A 16119-nucleotide genomic window follows, 5' to 3' on the forward strand; every position below is an offset into this window, starting at 1 on the left:
GATCAGCAACACTGCCAGCAGCCGTACGCTTATCCCACCAACTGTGCAGACAGTTCGTCTATAATTAACCCGCGCACCGACGGGGGGGGGGCGGATATCCGCCCCCTGAGGTTTTTCGCGAATAGCGGGAAAACCGCGGCGCGTAGCGCCGCGAAATTTGGTATGACTATTCCCTTATCAATTTTACACATGGTGTGCAAGTTTGAACCTCCTACCTTTCAAGGTCAGGTCACCAGGTCACTTTGAATGACCCAACCTCAAGTCACTTTTTTGCAACTTTGTCACCGTGCCAGAGCTACAGTAGATGTCGGAGGCCTTTGAAAGTCGCAGGATGTTATTAGGTCATTAGTAGCTACAATTTGTATATCTCGGAATTTTGATATCGGTGACCTAAGGTCAGGTCAATTTCGCGACCTCCCCATTATAAGTCAATGGGGGAAAAATCAACTCCCTGTTTTTACCACTAAAACGGGTCGGAATGGCCCCATATACCATACATGACTTCATATACGATCAACCTTCACTACCTTGAGGTCTGTTTTGCTGTTGGGCAGCTGTGAGGTCATGTGACGTCATCAAAGGTCACCAAAGGTTTTTGGCCAATAACTCCGTACAGGAACAAGATACAGACGCGTGGATGGTCTCATTGTGTTCAGCTCGTCAAGACGCATCGAATGATATACATGATGACCTCGAGGTCACGTGACCTGAGGTCAACCTTTGACCTTGACCTTTCGAGGTCAACATATATATCATTCGATGCGGATTGACGAGAGGATCACGATGATGCCCTTAGTTTGTTCCTATCTTGACTAATTCGAAAGTTATTCGAGAAAAACTCTCTCCATATTTAGCGCCGCCATTTTGACTTTTTCGACCCCTGTGACGTCATCTTTGACCTGACCTGAAAATGACCTTAGTAAAAATTGTAGATCTTGGCCGTGCGTATCCGATGCCGTTTACCGCTTGTCGCTATCTTGCTTCGTTCTCGAGATCTCAGGGGGGCGGTCATCCGCCCCCCCCCCCCGTCGGTACTAAGTTGGCGCAGACCCCCGTCGGTGCTTGCAATGCAAACAAAAACAACAGGCAGATGTCCCAACCAATCAGCAATGACACGCTGTGTCATGGAGCATGCCGACTGTCTGGTTCAGCTCCCTTGATAGAAATTTCAGACATTCACGTACCGACGCAGCCGTTCAGGTGGACAATCTCTGTGAAACTGGCCGTAGCTCGGTGATCCGTGACCCGAGGTTCGTTCGTCACCTCATGCTCTGCGGCCAAGGGCCGCGCAATGCAGGAGTCAGCCTGAATCGTTATCCCTCAGGTGTGGACACGATTAGGAACAGGAAAGTGTTGTCATAGGTAGTGGACATAACTTTTGTGGAACGATATATTGTCGTCCTGTAGTGTCTTTCATTGTCAGCGAGACGCTACGTGGAGTTAAAATGGCGAGCGGCCCTCCCGCCGCGGAATGGTGAGCGTCCTTCTCTGTCAAACGCGGCGCTAGTTTCCGCCTAAGTTCCGCTGGCCCGCTCGACTGCTATGTCATGCGGCACAGTCTACAAGTACAGGTGACCGGTCGCGAGATCGGAGCTCCGTAGCACCGAGCGAGTGTGGCGAAGGTGGGGGTATTCACCGCATCAAACATACAGGTCGCCTGGTCCCTTATCTTGAGACCAATAGCACATGCTTGTCGAGCTGTTGGCCGGCGGCCGGTGGTCCGCAGCCGCCTCCAACGTCGCTCCGAGCCACTGGCGGATTCAGCTCAGAGTTTTGGGAGGGGTGAACCATAACAACGTAGTGGTTCTTTCCATGCACTGTTTAATTTATAGGCGTAGTGTTAAAACGTTGCCGTTTGGGAGGGACAGTTGCCCTGTTTGCCCTCCCCTGGATCCGCCACTGCTCCGAGCCGCACACTTGCAAATCGTCGGCCGTTGTATGGCGTCAAATCAATGCGATAGTTTCCATACAACTGTTAGTAGAAAACTGTCAGTATCGCAGGCAAACAAACAGCAAACTGTGTTTTGTTTTGCATAGGTTCGAGCCACTCATGTATGACATACGGTCACGGACGTATAAATAAACTGGACTGACAATCCCAATGGACCTCCTATGGAAGATAGTGAAGCCGACAAGGCGCCATTTTACGTTGCCAAAAAACCGTGCTCTGGAAGGTCATCGAGCCAATACAATTAGAATTGCGTCTAAACGGATGATCGGATCGAGATGCTGATGGTACCGTTCGACGGGTAATTCCTTGAGGCAGGTGATGATGGATGTCACATGTCACCCAGTGTCACATGGCGCGTGCCACGTGCCGACAAACTTACAAAGGGCAAAAACCTTTAAGCGACGCTTCAAATCAAACGAAGGGCGGCACAGGTGCCAAACTCACAGGTCACATGTCCCAGTGTTCGACCACTAACATATGGTATGCACGGCATCAGGGGGTGCGGAATGCACGCGCTAGTGGCGAAAAACATGTTTTGAGGAGGCATCCTCCGATTCCGGAAAACCTTGACCTAGGCACACCAAATTTGGCACACTGACACTACTGGACATGCGCTTTAAGGGGCTGTACAAATAGGCGTGCTGGGGTACACGGTGCACGTGCTGTGCACGTGCAAACCTTTTGATGTTGCACTCCAGGTGTCACATATGCGGGTAGGGCGGGTAGCGCTGACAAGCTCAAAGTGCCAAATTTACACACGCCACCCAGAATGTATTCCAGCATAGTTATTGAGCATATCCATCTCCTGGTGGCCCCCAAAGGTGCGCTCTGCACGTGCAAAAAAATTATCCGCGCCGGGCGGTGGGGATGCTTGGACACCCTATGTGGATTTATGTAAATATCTCGAAAACGGCGTTGTGTAGCGCCGCCGTTTTCGGCACACCTTTTCATACGTCTTTTTCACACATGCTGCGTAATTTTCAGACTTAGGTCACTCAAGGCTAGGTCACCAGGTTACGTCCAAGTGGCCTCCTTAGGAAAAGTTATAGTGCCCGTCATAGCTACACAGACTGAATAATCGGTTTAAAACGTGCAGCGATTGATAAGAGCAACACTATATACGTAGAGTACCAACCTCTACCTCGAAATTTAATATCACTGACCTAGGGGTTTGTTGATTTTGCGACCTCAGGCTCAGACCACCAGCACGGCAAATCATTTATTTTGTCAAATTCGGACTCCTAAACTTTTTGCTACCCAGCAACGCAAATTTACGCCTCAATCGCCGGCCAGCGCAGCATAGCCATCTTTGTTATCTACGTTGTTGGCGCCTGCAGTAATACTGTACCGCAATAACCATTATCTTCATCTTTCACCCATAGATGGCAGTAGCAAAGCGCCTGCATCTATGCTGTGCCGCAGTGCTCTTACAATACGAGCTGAGCAATGAGCATTGAGCAAGCAAGTGATATTGAAATCATAGGCGGCGGAACGAGGGGGGCACCGGAGCACCGTGTCCCCCTTTGATTTGGGCATTTTAACATAGCCCTTTCTATGCAACGCCCTATGGGCGTTGCATGGAAAGAATGGGACCAAAAGTCGGCAGTGCCCCCCTTTAATGGAAGATGTTCCGCCGCCACTGATTGAAATTCCGAGGCAGAGGTACTCTGCGTACATACTGTTGCTATTATCAATCGCTGCACGTTTTAAACCGATTGTTTGTTCAGTCTGTGTAGCTATGACGGGCACTATAACTTTTCCTAAGGTAAGGTCACTTGGACGTAACCTGATGACCTAACCTTGAGTGACCTAAGTCTGAAAATTACGCAGCATGTGTGAAAAAGATGTATGAAAAGGTGTGCCGAAAACGGCGGCGCTACACAACGCCGTTTTCGAGATATTTACATAAATCCACATAGGGTGTCCAAGCATCCCCACCGCCCGGCGCGGATAATCTTCATCTTTCACCCATAGATGGCAGTAGCAAAGCGCCTGCATCTATGCTGTGCCGCAGTGCTCTTACAATACGAGCTGAGCAATGAGCATTGAGCAAGCAAGTGATATTGAAATCATAGGCGGCGGAACGAGGGGGGCACCGGAGCACCGTGTCCCCCTTGATTTGGGCATTTTAACATAGCCCTTTCTATGCAACGCCCTATGGGCGTTGCATGGAAAGAATGGGACCAAAAGTCGGCAGTGCCCCCCTTTAATTGAAGATGTTCCGCCGCCACTGATTGCATTTGTGACACCTGGAGTGCAAAATCAAAAGGTTTGCACGTGCACAGCACGTGCCCCGTGTACCCCAGCACGCCTATTTGTACAGCCCCTTAAAGCGCGTGTCCAGTAGTGTCAGTGTGCCAAATTTGGTGTGCCTAGGTCAAGGTTTTCCGGAATCGGAGGATGCCTCCTCAAAACATGTTTTTCGCCACTAGCGCGTGCATTCCGCACCCCCTGATGCCGAGCATACCATATGTTAGTGGTCGAACACTGGGACATGTGACCTGTGAGTTTGGCACCTGTGCCGCCCTTCGTTTGATTTGAAGCGTCGCTTAAAGGTTTTTGCCCTTTGTACGTTTGTCGGCACGTGGCACGCGTCATGTGACACCGGGTGACATGTGACATCCATCATCACCTGCCTCAAGGAATTACCCGTCGAACGGTACCACCAGCATCTCGATCCGATCATCCGTTTGGACGCAATTCTAATTGTATTGGCTCGATGACCTTCCAGAGCACGGTTTTTTGGCAACGTAAAATGGCGCCTTGTCGGCTTCACCTGAATGGAGGTGTTTTTTTTTGTTTTTGTTTGTTTTGTTGGGTTAGGCCCTTTCGGTCGACAAGACCATTGCAGAGCCGGAAGGATGATAGGAATTAGGGGGAGACATTGGTCTGGGCAGGCACCCTAGTGAGTCGCCGGGGCTGAGCCCGTCCAGAGGACAGGCCACCCAGCCCCAAGGCACTCACGGCACCCGGCTACGGGGTGCGCTCCCTCAGGAGCAGCGGTGCCGCTCCAAGGGAGCAGCCCGCATGAGATAAAGTTGCCTGCCCAGCCCGGAAGGGGGTTGTGGCGTGGAGGAGAAGGATTTCAGTATCCTGAGGATAGAAGCACGGACAGGTGAAGGAGGTGGTTGCGGGTCCAGTTTATTTATACGTCCGTGCATACGGTACACCAACGAAGGACCATTTCTAAAAATTCCCCCGCATATGGCTGCGCTGGTAAGAAGCGTGGCTTACGCTTTTGCTTCAATTAGTGGCGCGGCCAGTGCAAAATGCGATCCAAATTCCTATAGGAATCTTGCAAATTGCATAGGAATCTTGCAAATTCTTGCAAATTCCGAAGCCTGTGTCAGGAGGCCCCATTCCCAAAGCTGAAGTGGGCAGGGCAGGTAATGGGGTAATCTTCTAGTGAGTGTGCTTTTATTTTTGTTTTCATGAACACAGTTAAATGCATATGTCAGTGCAGAAAACATGGGCCGTGGTAAACCGGTATTGGTATTGGTATGATTAGAGTTTGTGATTTTGTTCCGAATGATAAGGTCAGGCTCGAGATCATTCACCATTTTGAAGGGTGAGGTTTCACTCTTAATTGCCGGCATCATGTGGATAAGCTTACCTTCTGTTGCTCCTACATCGAAAATGGATGGATTAAGTTCAGCGATGTTGATTTCACAATTGGATGCCAAAATCATCAGTAACCTTCCATTCAGATTTCAGTAGGAACGTCAGCATTCTTGTTTGGCTCAATTGGTGGCGGTCTTTCCTGGTCTTTCCTGCTGATCACTGAAGGTTGGGATGGCTGCACATTGAGGCTCTGCTGCTGTCACTGACAGCAGGATAATTTTTTTCAGAAATGAATTATTGATCAGAAATGAATGGGAAATTCTGAAGGGGACTTGATAAGCCTATAGAATGTAGATGTTGCTGTTATTATGAAAAAATTATCAACAATTGAATACCCGTAGGCATGTGATAACATGAATTCTGGGATGGAACCGATGGAACCCATATCTTTGTGAAGGCTAGTTGCAATATTTTGATGTACAAGGTTTTAATATTGTGTTACTTTGTGTATCTTTCAGGGGTCTTCTTTAAGTTGAAGTAGTCCAGAAGCATGGCTGCTCTTCTGATCAGTCGCATTGTCTACTCCATTACAAATGCAAGTGGATCAAGGTATGCTATCATACAGATCTAGTAGCTATCATGTAGTTGGATGCAGGAGCTCCATTACCATCCATGCCATAGAAATCCATGTCTTTTTGCCTCTTCCATGTTGGAAATTTGTATGACAATTGAATGATAATAATGAATGTTTGAACAGTCAAGCCTCCATTGGGCAAAAACTAAAAAAAAAACATTTTGTTATGAAAAATGTTTTTTTCTTAATTAACATTTGACTCAAGAGAGGCACAACATTACTTCTGCCAGCATCGTAGTTCCTCTCATTGAGGTGGGTCAAATGAACTACAATTTGACCTTAAAAGGCCAGATTGAAAATTTGAACTCAGGTCAAGGTCATGACCTGACTGGAAAAGATCATGCTGCATATCAGTCGATCCATATCGCCGATCCAAATACATCTGAGGTGTTTCCATCGCTCTAGCATGCCTCTATCAGAAGTTACTGAAAAATTGTTAGACCCCATTTGGGAACTAAGATGACCTCAGGGACATAAGGAGGTTCACAGGTGCCATTTCCTGGTTCAGTGCATCATGTTTACTTGTAATACGGTGTTTAAAAGTGTGTAGAATGACGTTCGTTCAAAAGAGACACCTCTCAATTTTCTCCCGTTGCCTTATAATGGAGAGGTCGCAAAATTAACCTGACCTTAGGTCACCGTATCAAAATTCCGAGGTATGCATTTGTTACATATTGTTGCTCTTATCAATTGCCGAAGTTTCAAAGTGACCGGTTACTTGGTGTAGATATGACAGGCATTGGAACTTTTTAAGAGGTGAGATCACTTGATGTGACCTGGTGACCTGACGTTGGGTGACTTTCGTCGAAATTTTCACAGCATGTGCGGAAAAGGTGTATGATGAGGTGTATCAGAAACATTAGCGAAAAACTGCTGGGAGTGTTCAACCCCCTCCTCAGCAGGGCGCTGGTTAAGGTTTCATCACTCAGTGCTGCTCCTGTCACCTTCAAGCCTGCTGCTGACTGGTTTTCAGTGCCGCCAGGGGCTGGCTGCGCGCTGGTGCCGGTCGCCGCTGGCAGCGACCCCCGGACCCCTCTGGCGCCCTCCCGGGCCACGCCTGCAGTCTCTGCGGACAGACCCGGGCGCTGCACATGTCCGCGCGCCTGCTCAAACAGAGGAAAACCAAGGAGACCAAAAAGGTGGGCCATGATCACAATTCACAGGGAAACTAAACGGTAGGGCAGGGGCTTCAGGTTCGGTGGTCTGTTGGATGTTCTATTGGAAAAGTCATTAGGCCTTTGGAGCCCTCCGGCCTTACATTTGAAATAAGGCAATGTTTAAGCCAGAGCAGCATTTAAAGAATTGAGTATAAACCTATACAGTGTAGTGCCATGTGTTATGGCTGATTTTACAACCTAGTCAACTGCTGCCGGTGATGTACCATGCCACCCGCCCTGCTGCGCCTCGCCCCGAGATTGACCCGTTGCTTGTTCGGCTCTGCTCCAGCTGGCCTTCAAGCCGAAGGCCAAGTCGGACCCGGTGGTGAAGATCTGGCGGAATATGACGGTCGCCGAGCTGGCTGCCGCGCTCGAGAAGACGGAAGGTTCGTATGCGGCTGCGTCGGACCGCGATTGGCGCCAGTTTGCTGTCGATGTGCCATGAACTGCGCCACTGCGGCTTATTTCTGATTTGCTATGGCGAAAGGTAGATAGCTCAGTTGACAATCCAGAGGTTCGTGACCTTATCTCTAAACTCCGTCCACGACGAAGCTCCCGTTTTCGGTTCGGCTCCGTGACCTCCTGACCCAATGTCCCGACCCGTGACCCCTGCGCTGACTCCCTCTGAATCTGACGGCGCCGCCAGACCACGTGTACGAGGCGATGCTGTTCATCCCGGGCACGGACGACTACGACTCGTCCCACGCGCCGATCGGAGACATCAGCGTGCTGCAGGGCGTGGTGAAGAAGACTGGCCGGCGCGCCGCCGTGGTGGCTGCCCCGGAGCCGGCCGCGCCGCCCGTCAGCAAGGACATCGCGCGCAGGTGGGCGGACTCTGTGCAACACTGAACAGTAGTGTTATAACCCGCTATAGGACATCGCACGCAGGTGGGCGGACTCTGTACAACACTGGACAGTAGTGTTATAACACGTTATAGGACATCGCGCGCAGGTGGGCTGACTCTGTACAACACTGAGTAGTGTTTATAACCCGCTATAGGACATCGCGCGCAGGTGGGCGGACTCTGTGCAACACTGAACAGTAGTGTTATAACCCGCTAAGGACATCACGCGCAGGCGGGCGGTCTGCACTTATCTGAACATCACTGAACAGTTGTGGTGCTGTAACCCTGTCAGCAGGACATCGTCCAGTGCTGGGTCAACAGCGCTGGTCCAAACCGCTGCTGACATATCTGTCAAATGCCGTGACCCGCCCGACCTCATTTATGATGCAGTAAGCAGTCGGCTGACATTTACCCGGTGTCAAGATTTCGTCTCAACTGACGACAGTGGGATATCGATTTATTATGTCAATTGAAAAACGCTTTACAAACCGTCTATTATTTATTTGCTCTTCATCGGTAAGTTGCAATCCCAGCAATATGTTCAGTGACATATGATTAGGCAACGCTGGCTATGACAAACATCGTGCAGACAGACAAGATTGACCCAAGTGAAATTAGACTGTCGCAGAAGAGGGTGCGATTAAAAAAATGGGCTGCAACAAAAACCTCGACGTCGTCTTCTAGAGCCCAAACAACCTTGATTCTTGATTCTTACGGAATCATCGTTATGATCCCCCAGTAACACTGTCTGTCGTTGGCTGAGCGTACTCCACCCGTCGGCTGTCCTCCGCCAGCCGACTGGTCGGCAGTGCCCGCCTGTCTGGGACTGATTCTACCCCGGTACCCCGCTCCCCGCCGGACTGTGACTGACTGTACCCCGCCGGATTGTGACTGACTGTACCTACCCCGCTCCCCGCCGGTCTGTGACTGACTGTACCCCGCCGGATTGTGACTGACTGTACCTACCCCGCTCCCCGCTGGTCTGTGACTGACTGTAGCCCGCCGGACTGTGACTGACTGTACCCCGCCGGACTGTGACTGACTGTACCCCGCTCCCCGCCGGTCTGTGACTGACTGTACCCCGCCGGACTGTAACTGACTGTACCCCGCTCCCCGCCGGTCTGTGACTAACTGTATCCCGCCGGATTGTGACTGACTGTACCTACTACCTACCCCGCTCCCCGCAGGCCGCCGCCCGCCGACTGGTCGGCTGTGCCCCGCCGGCCGCCCGTGGTCACCATTATGGGCCACGTGGACCACGGCAAGACGACGCTGCTCGACGCGCTGCGGCACTCGCACGTGGTGGACTCTGAGTTTGGAGGAATCACTCAGCACATCGGCGCCTTCAGAGGTGAGCAACACACAGCACACAACACATAACACACAGCACATCGGCGCCTTCAGAGGTGAGCAGCACAACGCACAGCCCACAGCACACAGCACAATCACTACACCGCCTCCAGCCTGCCTCAGCAGTACGAGCCTACATAGTACATATAATCACACGATTTTCACTCTACTTTCATTGTGACCTCCGGCCGCTGAAATTCCCCGGAAGCGCACCGAACCCCGATTCCACATTTAGCGCTGCACCCCTCGCTAACTTGGCTGCAGGAAGTCCCTCCCTACCCTCCCCCTCGGGCACCCCTCCCTACCCTCCCCCTCGGACACCCCTCCCTAACCTCTCCCCCGTCCCTCCCTCCCGTGTCCGCAGTGCAGCTGGACGACGAGACAATGACCTTCCTGGACACGCCCGGGCACGCGGCGTTCTCAGCGATGCGTCACCGCGGCGCTCTGGCCACCGATCTGGTGGTGCTCGTGGTGGCGGCTGATGACGGCGTGATGGAACAGACTCGCGAGAGCGTCCGGCACGCGGAGGATGCCGGCGTACCGCTCCTGGTGGCCATCAACAAATGTGACAAACCGGAGGCCGATGTGGTGAGAGGGGGAGAGGGGAGAGATAGAGAGAGAGCGAGAGAAAGAGAGGAGAGGGGGAGATGGGAGCGAGGAAAGGCAAGGGTATTTGAACTGGGAGGAGGGGAGCGTCAAGGGCAGAGGAGAATTAAGGGTCTGGACGGGAAGTATGGTAGGAGCTGACAGATTGGTGACGAGTTTCTGTTCAAATACCCATTGGTTGCCAGGCCGTAAGTACCTACCCATTCAAACAAACGGCCACCCAGTGATTCGTCTGTTTACACTTCATTATGTCCTACATGCTAGTGTTTGTGTGTCCGGCAGGAGGCCACGAAGCGCTCGCTGCTCGAAGTGCAGCTGTCTGCGCCCTGGGTGTTTGTTGATGGCTGTGTTTACGCTGTGTTTGTGTTTGTGCGTCCGGCAGGAGGCCACGAAGCGCTCGCTACTCGAGGCCGGCGTGCAGCTGGAGGAGCTCGGCGGTGAGGTGCAGGCGGTGCAGATCTCGGCCCTGCGCGGACACGGCCTCACGGAGCTCAAGGAGACCATCCTGACGCTGGCAGAGCTGCTCGACCTCCGGTCAGTGGCGGGGGGGGGGGGGGGGGCGTCAGTTGCAGGACAGGGGGACGACTATCGGGGGAGCAGGTCACCAGAGGCCGGGAGTGTCGCCACTTACCAGTGGGCCGTGACGACTGATAGGTCGCTCATATACGAGCTGAATAGAGGTCGTCACGCTAATTAGCATGCAAAGAGATTTAGCCTCAGATTATCTTGATGCGATGCTCTGTGCTAAATTTGGTTATTTTTCCATTGTTGGGTTTTCGATTGTTCAGCGGTGCGTACTTGACCAACGGTGCAAAAGTTGCGCGCTGCACTGCCCTGCGAACCCGGGCAGAACAACGAGGTGGCTCACTTTCGTATGCTCTGAACTGGCCCAGTTGATCTCGAACGATACCGTGACTCGGACTACCGTGTGCTCCCGACTGACCTTGAGTGACCCGGACTGAATATCCAGACTGATATGTGAGGCTATGTGACCCCACTGACCTATGTGACCCTTACTGACCCCTTGTGACCGGTCCATCGCGCTGTTATAGGGCGGAGCGGACCGGGCCTGTCGAGGGAGTTGTACTCGAGAGCCGAACGGACCCCAAACGAGGGTGAGTGTCGCATACTGTCGCTTGGTGGCCGCCGGTTAGGGGCGGGTGGGGGAGGGGGCGTGGATATAAGCCATTACTAATGTAATGACGCTAGAATAATAATGACGCATTCCACGCTCAATGTCATAATGCCGTACTCGTTATCGTAGAGAAGTAGTTACCTAATACTTGTTTTAAGAACTTGCCCAACAGTGATGCGTTATTTGTTTTCGAGGAAGCATATTGATTTCCCATGGCTACAGCATGTGTGCCGTCAATACAGCAGCATGACCACTCCACTGATTATTGTACGCGCCATTTTAGTCCGTCGCAACGTTAATTGTGTTGTATTACCGTCTGTTTGTCTGTATGTATGTTTTGTCAGCCATCTGAGCACTATTCTGTACTGTATGACCGTGTGTCTGTCTGTCTGTCTGTCTGTCTGGTCTGTCTGGTCTGTCTGTCTGTCTGTCTGTCTGTCTGTCTGTCTGTCTGTCTGTCTGTCTGTCTGTCTGTCTGTCTGTCTGTCTGTCTGTCTGTCTGTCTGTCTGTCTGTCTGTCTGTCTGTCTGTCTGTCTGTCTGTCTGTCTGTCTGTCTGTCTGTCTGTCTGTCTGTCTGTCTGTCTGTCTGTCTGTCTGTCTGTCTGTCTGTCTGTCTGTCTGTCTGTCTGTCTGTCTGTCTGTCTGTCTGTATGTCTGTCTGTATGTCTGACCGTCTGACCGCCCCTGTCTATCTGTCAGCCGCCTGAGTACGATGTTCTGACCGCCGATCTGTCTACCTGTCTGTCTGGTCAGCCGGCTGAGCACGGTGCTAGTGCAGCGCGGCACGCTGCGCCGCGGCGCCGTGCTGGTGGCCGGCGGCTGCTGGGCGCGCGTCCGCGCCATGTTCGATGACGCCGGCCGGCCGGTGCAGCGCGCGCCGCCCAGCGCGCCCGTCGAGGTGCTCGGCTGGAAGGAGCTGCCCTCGGCCGGCCTCGAGGTGCTCGAGGTCGACTCAGAGGTGAGGCGCGCGCGGTGGCTCCACGGTCTGACTGTACAAACACAGTTATAGTGGAACTACTGTAATGGGAGACACATCGAAACAGCCCTCTAGGGTCTTGAAAGCATCACTATTTCATTGCATTATTTTTGAGCGAATGTCCAGCGTATTGAATGAATGATAGCCTAGGCCGAAATTGATGCCTTTTTGTTCTGCAATCATCGTACAATTGCTGTTATGCGACGAATACAAACATATCAAAGTGAATTGCAATGCCGCGCCAGCCCTCTCATTACAAGTATTGGACCTAATGGCGCTAGCGCACGGCAGTCGGCGCTGCGAGTGTCCCATTGTTTGTGCAATATTCCGAGCGCATGCCGGAGCACCGTGCTCGGAGCGCCGTGCTCCATTGAACACCGTGCTTCACTGAACACTATGCTCGAGACTGACGGCCGTCGCTCCGCCGTGCCGCAGAAACACGCCAAAGAGGTGGTGACGTGGCGGCACCACCAGGAGTCGTTCAGGAAGGCGCAGGAGGACCAGGAGGCGGCGCAACAGAGGCTCGAGAAGCACCTGTCAGAGTACCGAGCCGAGCGGGAGGAGAGACTCAAACGGGGCCTCAGGTCTGTGTGTGAGAGGGGAGAGAGAGAGAGAGAGAGAGAGAGAGAGAGAGAGAGGCGGGAGCGGGCTCAGATCCGTGTGGGGAGGGGGAGGAGAGACTCAAACGCGCGCACAGGCCCGTCGTATGAGAGGGACGTTATGGGGAGTGGGGCGGGTCAGAAGAGGGATGGTGGAGGGGACGGAAATTCAGGGCGCAGACACACGGGCTGGTGGGCGGGGTTGGGAAGATAGAATTCATAGGGTAAGTCAGGTGGACGGGGCGCTCAATTAGGGACTGCAAACAGTGACGGCATCTGATGATAATGTAGGCAAATAGGGTTGGTGGAGCTCGACAAGCGGGTACTCCTATTTGGTTTCTACGGAAACCTATGGACCTTTCCAGCCCTTGTGTTATTTTCCCGGTTGTGTTTCGTCCGCACATTTCAGTGATCACATCTCGCTATTTGTTGTTCCAGGTACCGACCAGCATCTAGCAGAGGTCCACGTCAGAAGGAAATAACCGACGAGCACACGGGTCCGACACTGTCTGTCATCGTTAAAGGTACTGTGCTGGTCGGCTACCGCCCGCGGCAGATGAACGTTATGTAGCGGATTTCACATGAACGGAATCGCTGCACTGCGAGTACTGAATTCCGCAGCTAAATAAAGATCAGCAGATGGCATTTAGCCGGACAGTCATAGTGCGATGCACAATTGCCTGCACAATTGCCTGCACGATTTCATTGTGAGTTTATGCCACTGCCGGAAGCGAACTGGGAGCGAACGGAGGGCTCTACAGCCGAGGGAGGGACGCGGCTGGTATTTTGGTTGCATACCGCGGTGTGAAGTAGAAATTATCTGACACGGTGTCACCGGTCGACTGGTGTGACACATGCAGGGACATGCAGGGATGACACTTGTGATTTGACCTGACTCTGACCCGGGTGTCGTACTCGTGACTCTGACCCGGCCCTGACAGTTGACCCCGACTCTCTGACTGCCCCAGGCGACGTGGATGGCCCGGTGGGCGATCCTGGACGTGAAGTGACTCTCTGACTATGACTCTGACTCTGACTGATCCTTTCCCAGGCGATGTTGACGGCTCGGTGGAGGCCATCCTGGACGTGAGGTGACTCAGTCTCCGACTCTGACTCTGACTTCTGGCTGATCCTTTCCCAGGCGACGTGGACGGCTCAGTGGAGGCCATCCTGGACGTGCTGGACACGTACCACGAGTCGGACGTGCGGCTCGACCTGGTCCACTACGGCGTCGGCAACGTCACCGAGAGTGACGTCAGCATCGCCAAAATGTTCAACGGTCAGTCCGCGGGCGGCCCGGGCCCGGCAGTCGGCGTAAGGTCGAGTCTAACACGGCCCGGATCACCGAACACTGGTGGTGGGGTGAGCCATGGCCCATGACTGATCAGTGATAAATGATCACTGATCATGGCTGTTCCGAGTGCCGCGTATAGGAGTTTGGGAGCAGTAGAGTGAAATGTTTTAGCGGTACACAACTACACACGTAACTATGTGTTGTGTTATAGGAGTTTTGCGATTGCTGAGGCTGAATGGCTCCCTTCCAGCTGTAATTGTGTACAGGTTTAACGTGTCCTCTCTTCCAGCTGTTGTGCACTGTTAACATCCCCCTCCTGCAGCTGTGGTGTACGGGTTTAACATCCCTCTATCCCCTGCAGCTGTGGTGTACGGGTTTAACGTGGAGGCTCCGCCCGATGTGGCGGCCCGTGCGCGGTCCGACAACACGCCCATTCGTCTGGTGAACGTCATATACCGACTGGTGGATGACGTGCGACAGGAGCTCAACAAACTGATGCCGCTCAAAGAGGTGGACGAGGTCATAGGTACGCACTGGAAAGGAAGGGGAGGGAGGACTAATGGAAGGGAAGGGAAAAGGCATCGGTGTAGAGATGAGGGGTGGTTACGAGGGAGGGAGGAGGAACGGGTGTGGGGAGGAGGGGTGGGTGGGATTGGGGCACGGAATGGCATGTGTTAGCGTAAGAGGGTCATGTGGATGTGGTATCATGAGGAACAATAACTGGATTAGTTCGTTGCACCAGTACATTGCTCTTCAATGCCTCACAAAGGAGTACTCGAAATATCATCTCTGTATATTTAATGATAATAATACCAATTATCGCACAGAACTTGTGTGGTAACCTATTTCCTGTCCCTCGTGTTCCTAGCATTAATTTCCACTGACACGTACAGGCGCACCACGCTGTCACCTGCAGCGGCTATATCTGTTACCGTCACCAAACTGACCGTCTCACTGCGCCTGTACCCCTGTCCAGGAGAGGCCAACGTCCTTCAGGAGTTTGTCGTCACGGAGAAGAAGCACAAGATCCCCGTGGCCGGCTGTCGGTGTACCAAGGGCCAGCTGAAAAAGGCCGACAAGTATCGACTCGTCAGAGAGGGCGAGACGGTCTACGACGGTGAGTTATATAGTATACACCCCTGTTTGTAGTGTATGTGATGATACACCGGCGCTTGGTGATGAGGGGAGGGCGTTTTGAGGTGGTGGACGGCAGCAGGTAGCAAGACAGGCCTGAGTAGGTCTGCTGTTAGGTTGGTTATTTATTCGGCGTTTGTTTTATCGATTGCAGATTGAACAAATTGCAAAGTGAAGCATGCAGAGTTTGTTATGTGCAACGTGGGTATACGCGAATGTTTGTGCCCAAGTTTTGTGCCGAATGATAAGTTATGCCGTGACTATAATTCGTTTCTGGTATTACACATAATGGCCATAATGGCCATTCGCCATAGGCGACTGGGCCACTACAAACCTTGACAGTGCGTTCAAAGGCTGGAATACAATCAGGCCGGGGCCAATAACGCAGTCAGCAATGTGCGGTTTGTTTCCGTATTGTTCCGCGTTCGCTGTCCGTTCAGGATTCATTACGCTGCTGGCAGTCAGGCGGTGGTGTATGGTGTATCGTAGCTGTGACCCTCCCCTCCCCTTCCCAGGCACTCTGTCATCAATGCGCCACTTGAAGAACGAGGTGGACACGGTAAAAAAGGACGTCGAGTGTGGCCTGATGCTGGCCGATCCCGAGGTGCGCTTCCAGCCGGGAGATGTACTCGTGTGTTACCGAACTGTGAGGCGGGAGCAGACCACCGACTGGGACCCGGGATTCTAGGGGAGGAGGGGAGGGAGGGGGCGGGCGCGGCTGCGGCCGTTACACGGGGTATTGTGCTGTGTTGAACTGCCGGTGTATTGTTTCCAGTCATTGTTACCGTACCGGCCGAATTAGAGCGCTATTGCAATTGTGAGAATGGAATGATCGCGATGTCGGGTGATACTGCAATAGACATGTGAAACTCAGCT

At 52.6% G+C, this 16119-nt stretch overlaps 1 protein-coding gene across 15 annotated transcripts in view; it reads left to right on the forward strand.

Annotated features, from left to right (window-relative positions):
• Window positions 1-16116, forward strand: part of LOC122378196 (translation initiation factor IF-2, mitochondrial-like) — a 40303-nt gene extending 24187 nt beyond the window's left edge. For 4 of the 15 annotated variants that reach the window (XM_043358976.1, XM_043358974.1, XM_043358973.1 and 1 more), the window contains exons 3-17: window positions 6031-6121; window positions 7120-7285; window positions 7593-7689; window positions 7950-8127; window positions 9336-9499; window positions 9863-10086; window positions 10487-10638; window positions 11157-11219; window positions 11994-12198; window positions 12652-12800; window positions 13254-13339; window positions 13957-14094; window positions 14471-14635; window positions 15086-15226; window positions 15759-16116. In XM_043358976.1, the coding sequence (XP_043214911.1) occupies window positions 6063-6121; window positions 7120-7285; window positions 7593-7689; window positions 7950-8127; window positions 9336-9499; window positions 9863-10086; window positions 10487-10638; window positions 11157-11219; window positions 11994-12198; window positions 12652-12800; window positions 13254-13339; window positions 13957-14094; window positions 14471-14635; window positions 15086-15226; window positions 15759-15931 (2160 nt within the window). In that variant the 5' untranslated portion in view covers window positions 6031-6062 and the 3' untranslated portion in view covers window positions 15932-16116. Of the gene's footprint in view, window positions 1-5200; window positions 5357-5421; window positions 5488-5718; window positions 5738-6030; window positions 6122-7119; window positions 7286-7592; window positions 7690-7949; window positions 8128-9335; window positions 9500-9862; window positions 10087-10486; window positions 10639-11156; window positions 11220-11993; window positions 12199-12651; window positions 12801-13253; window positions 13340-13956; window positions 14095-14470; window positions 14636-15085; window positions 15227-15758 lie in introns of those variants that run through there. The other 11 variants (XM_043358980.1, XM_043358983.1, XM_043358984.1 and 8 more) reach the window with 9 other exon arrangements.
• Window positions 16117-16119: the final 3 nt, after the last annotated feature.

Source organism: Amphibalanus amphitrite, unplaced genomic scaffold, assembly GCF_019059575.1.
Source record: "Amphibalanus amphitrite isolate SeventyFive unplaced genomic scaffold, NRLGWU_Aamphi_draft 000056F_arrow, whole genome shotgun sequence".
NCBI classification, from domain to species: domain Eukaryota; kingdom Metazoa; phylum Arthropoda; class Thecostraca; order Balanomorpha; family Balanidae; genus Amphibalanus; species Amphibalanus amphitrite.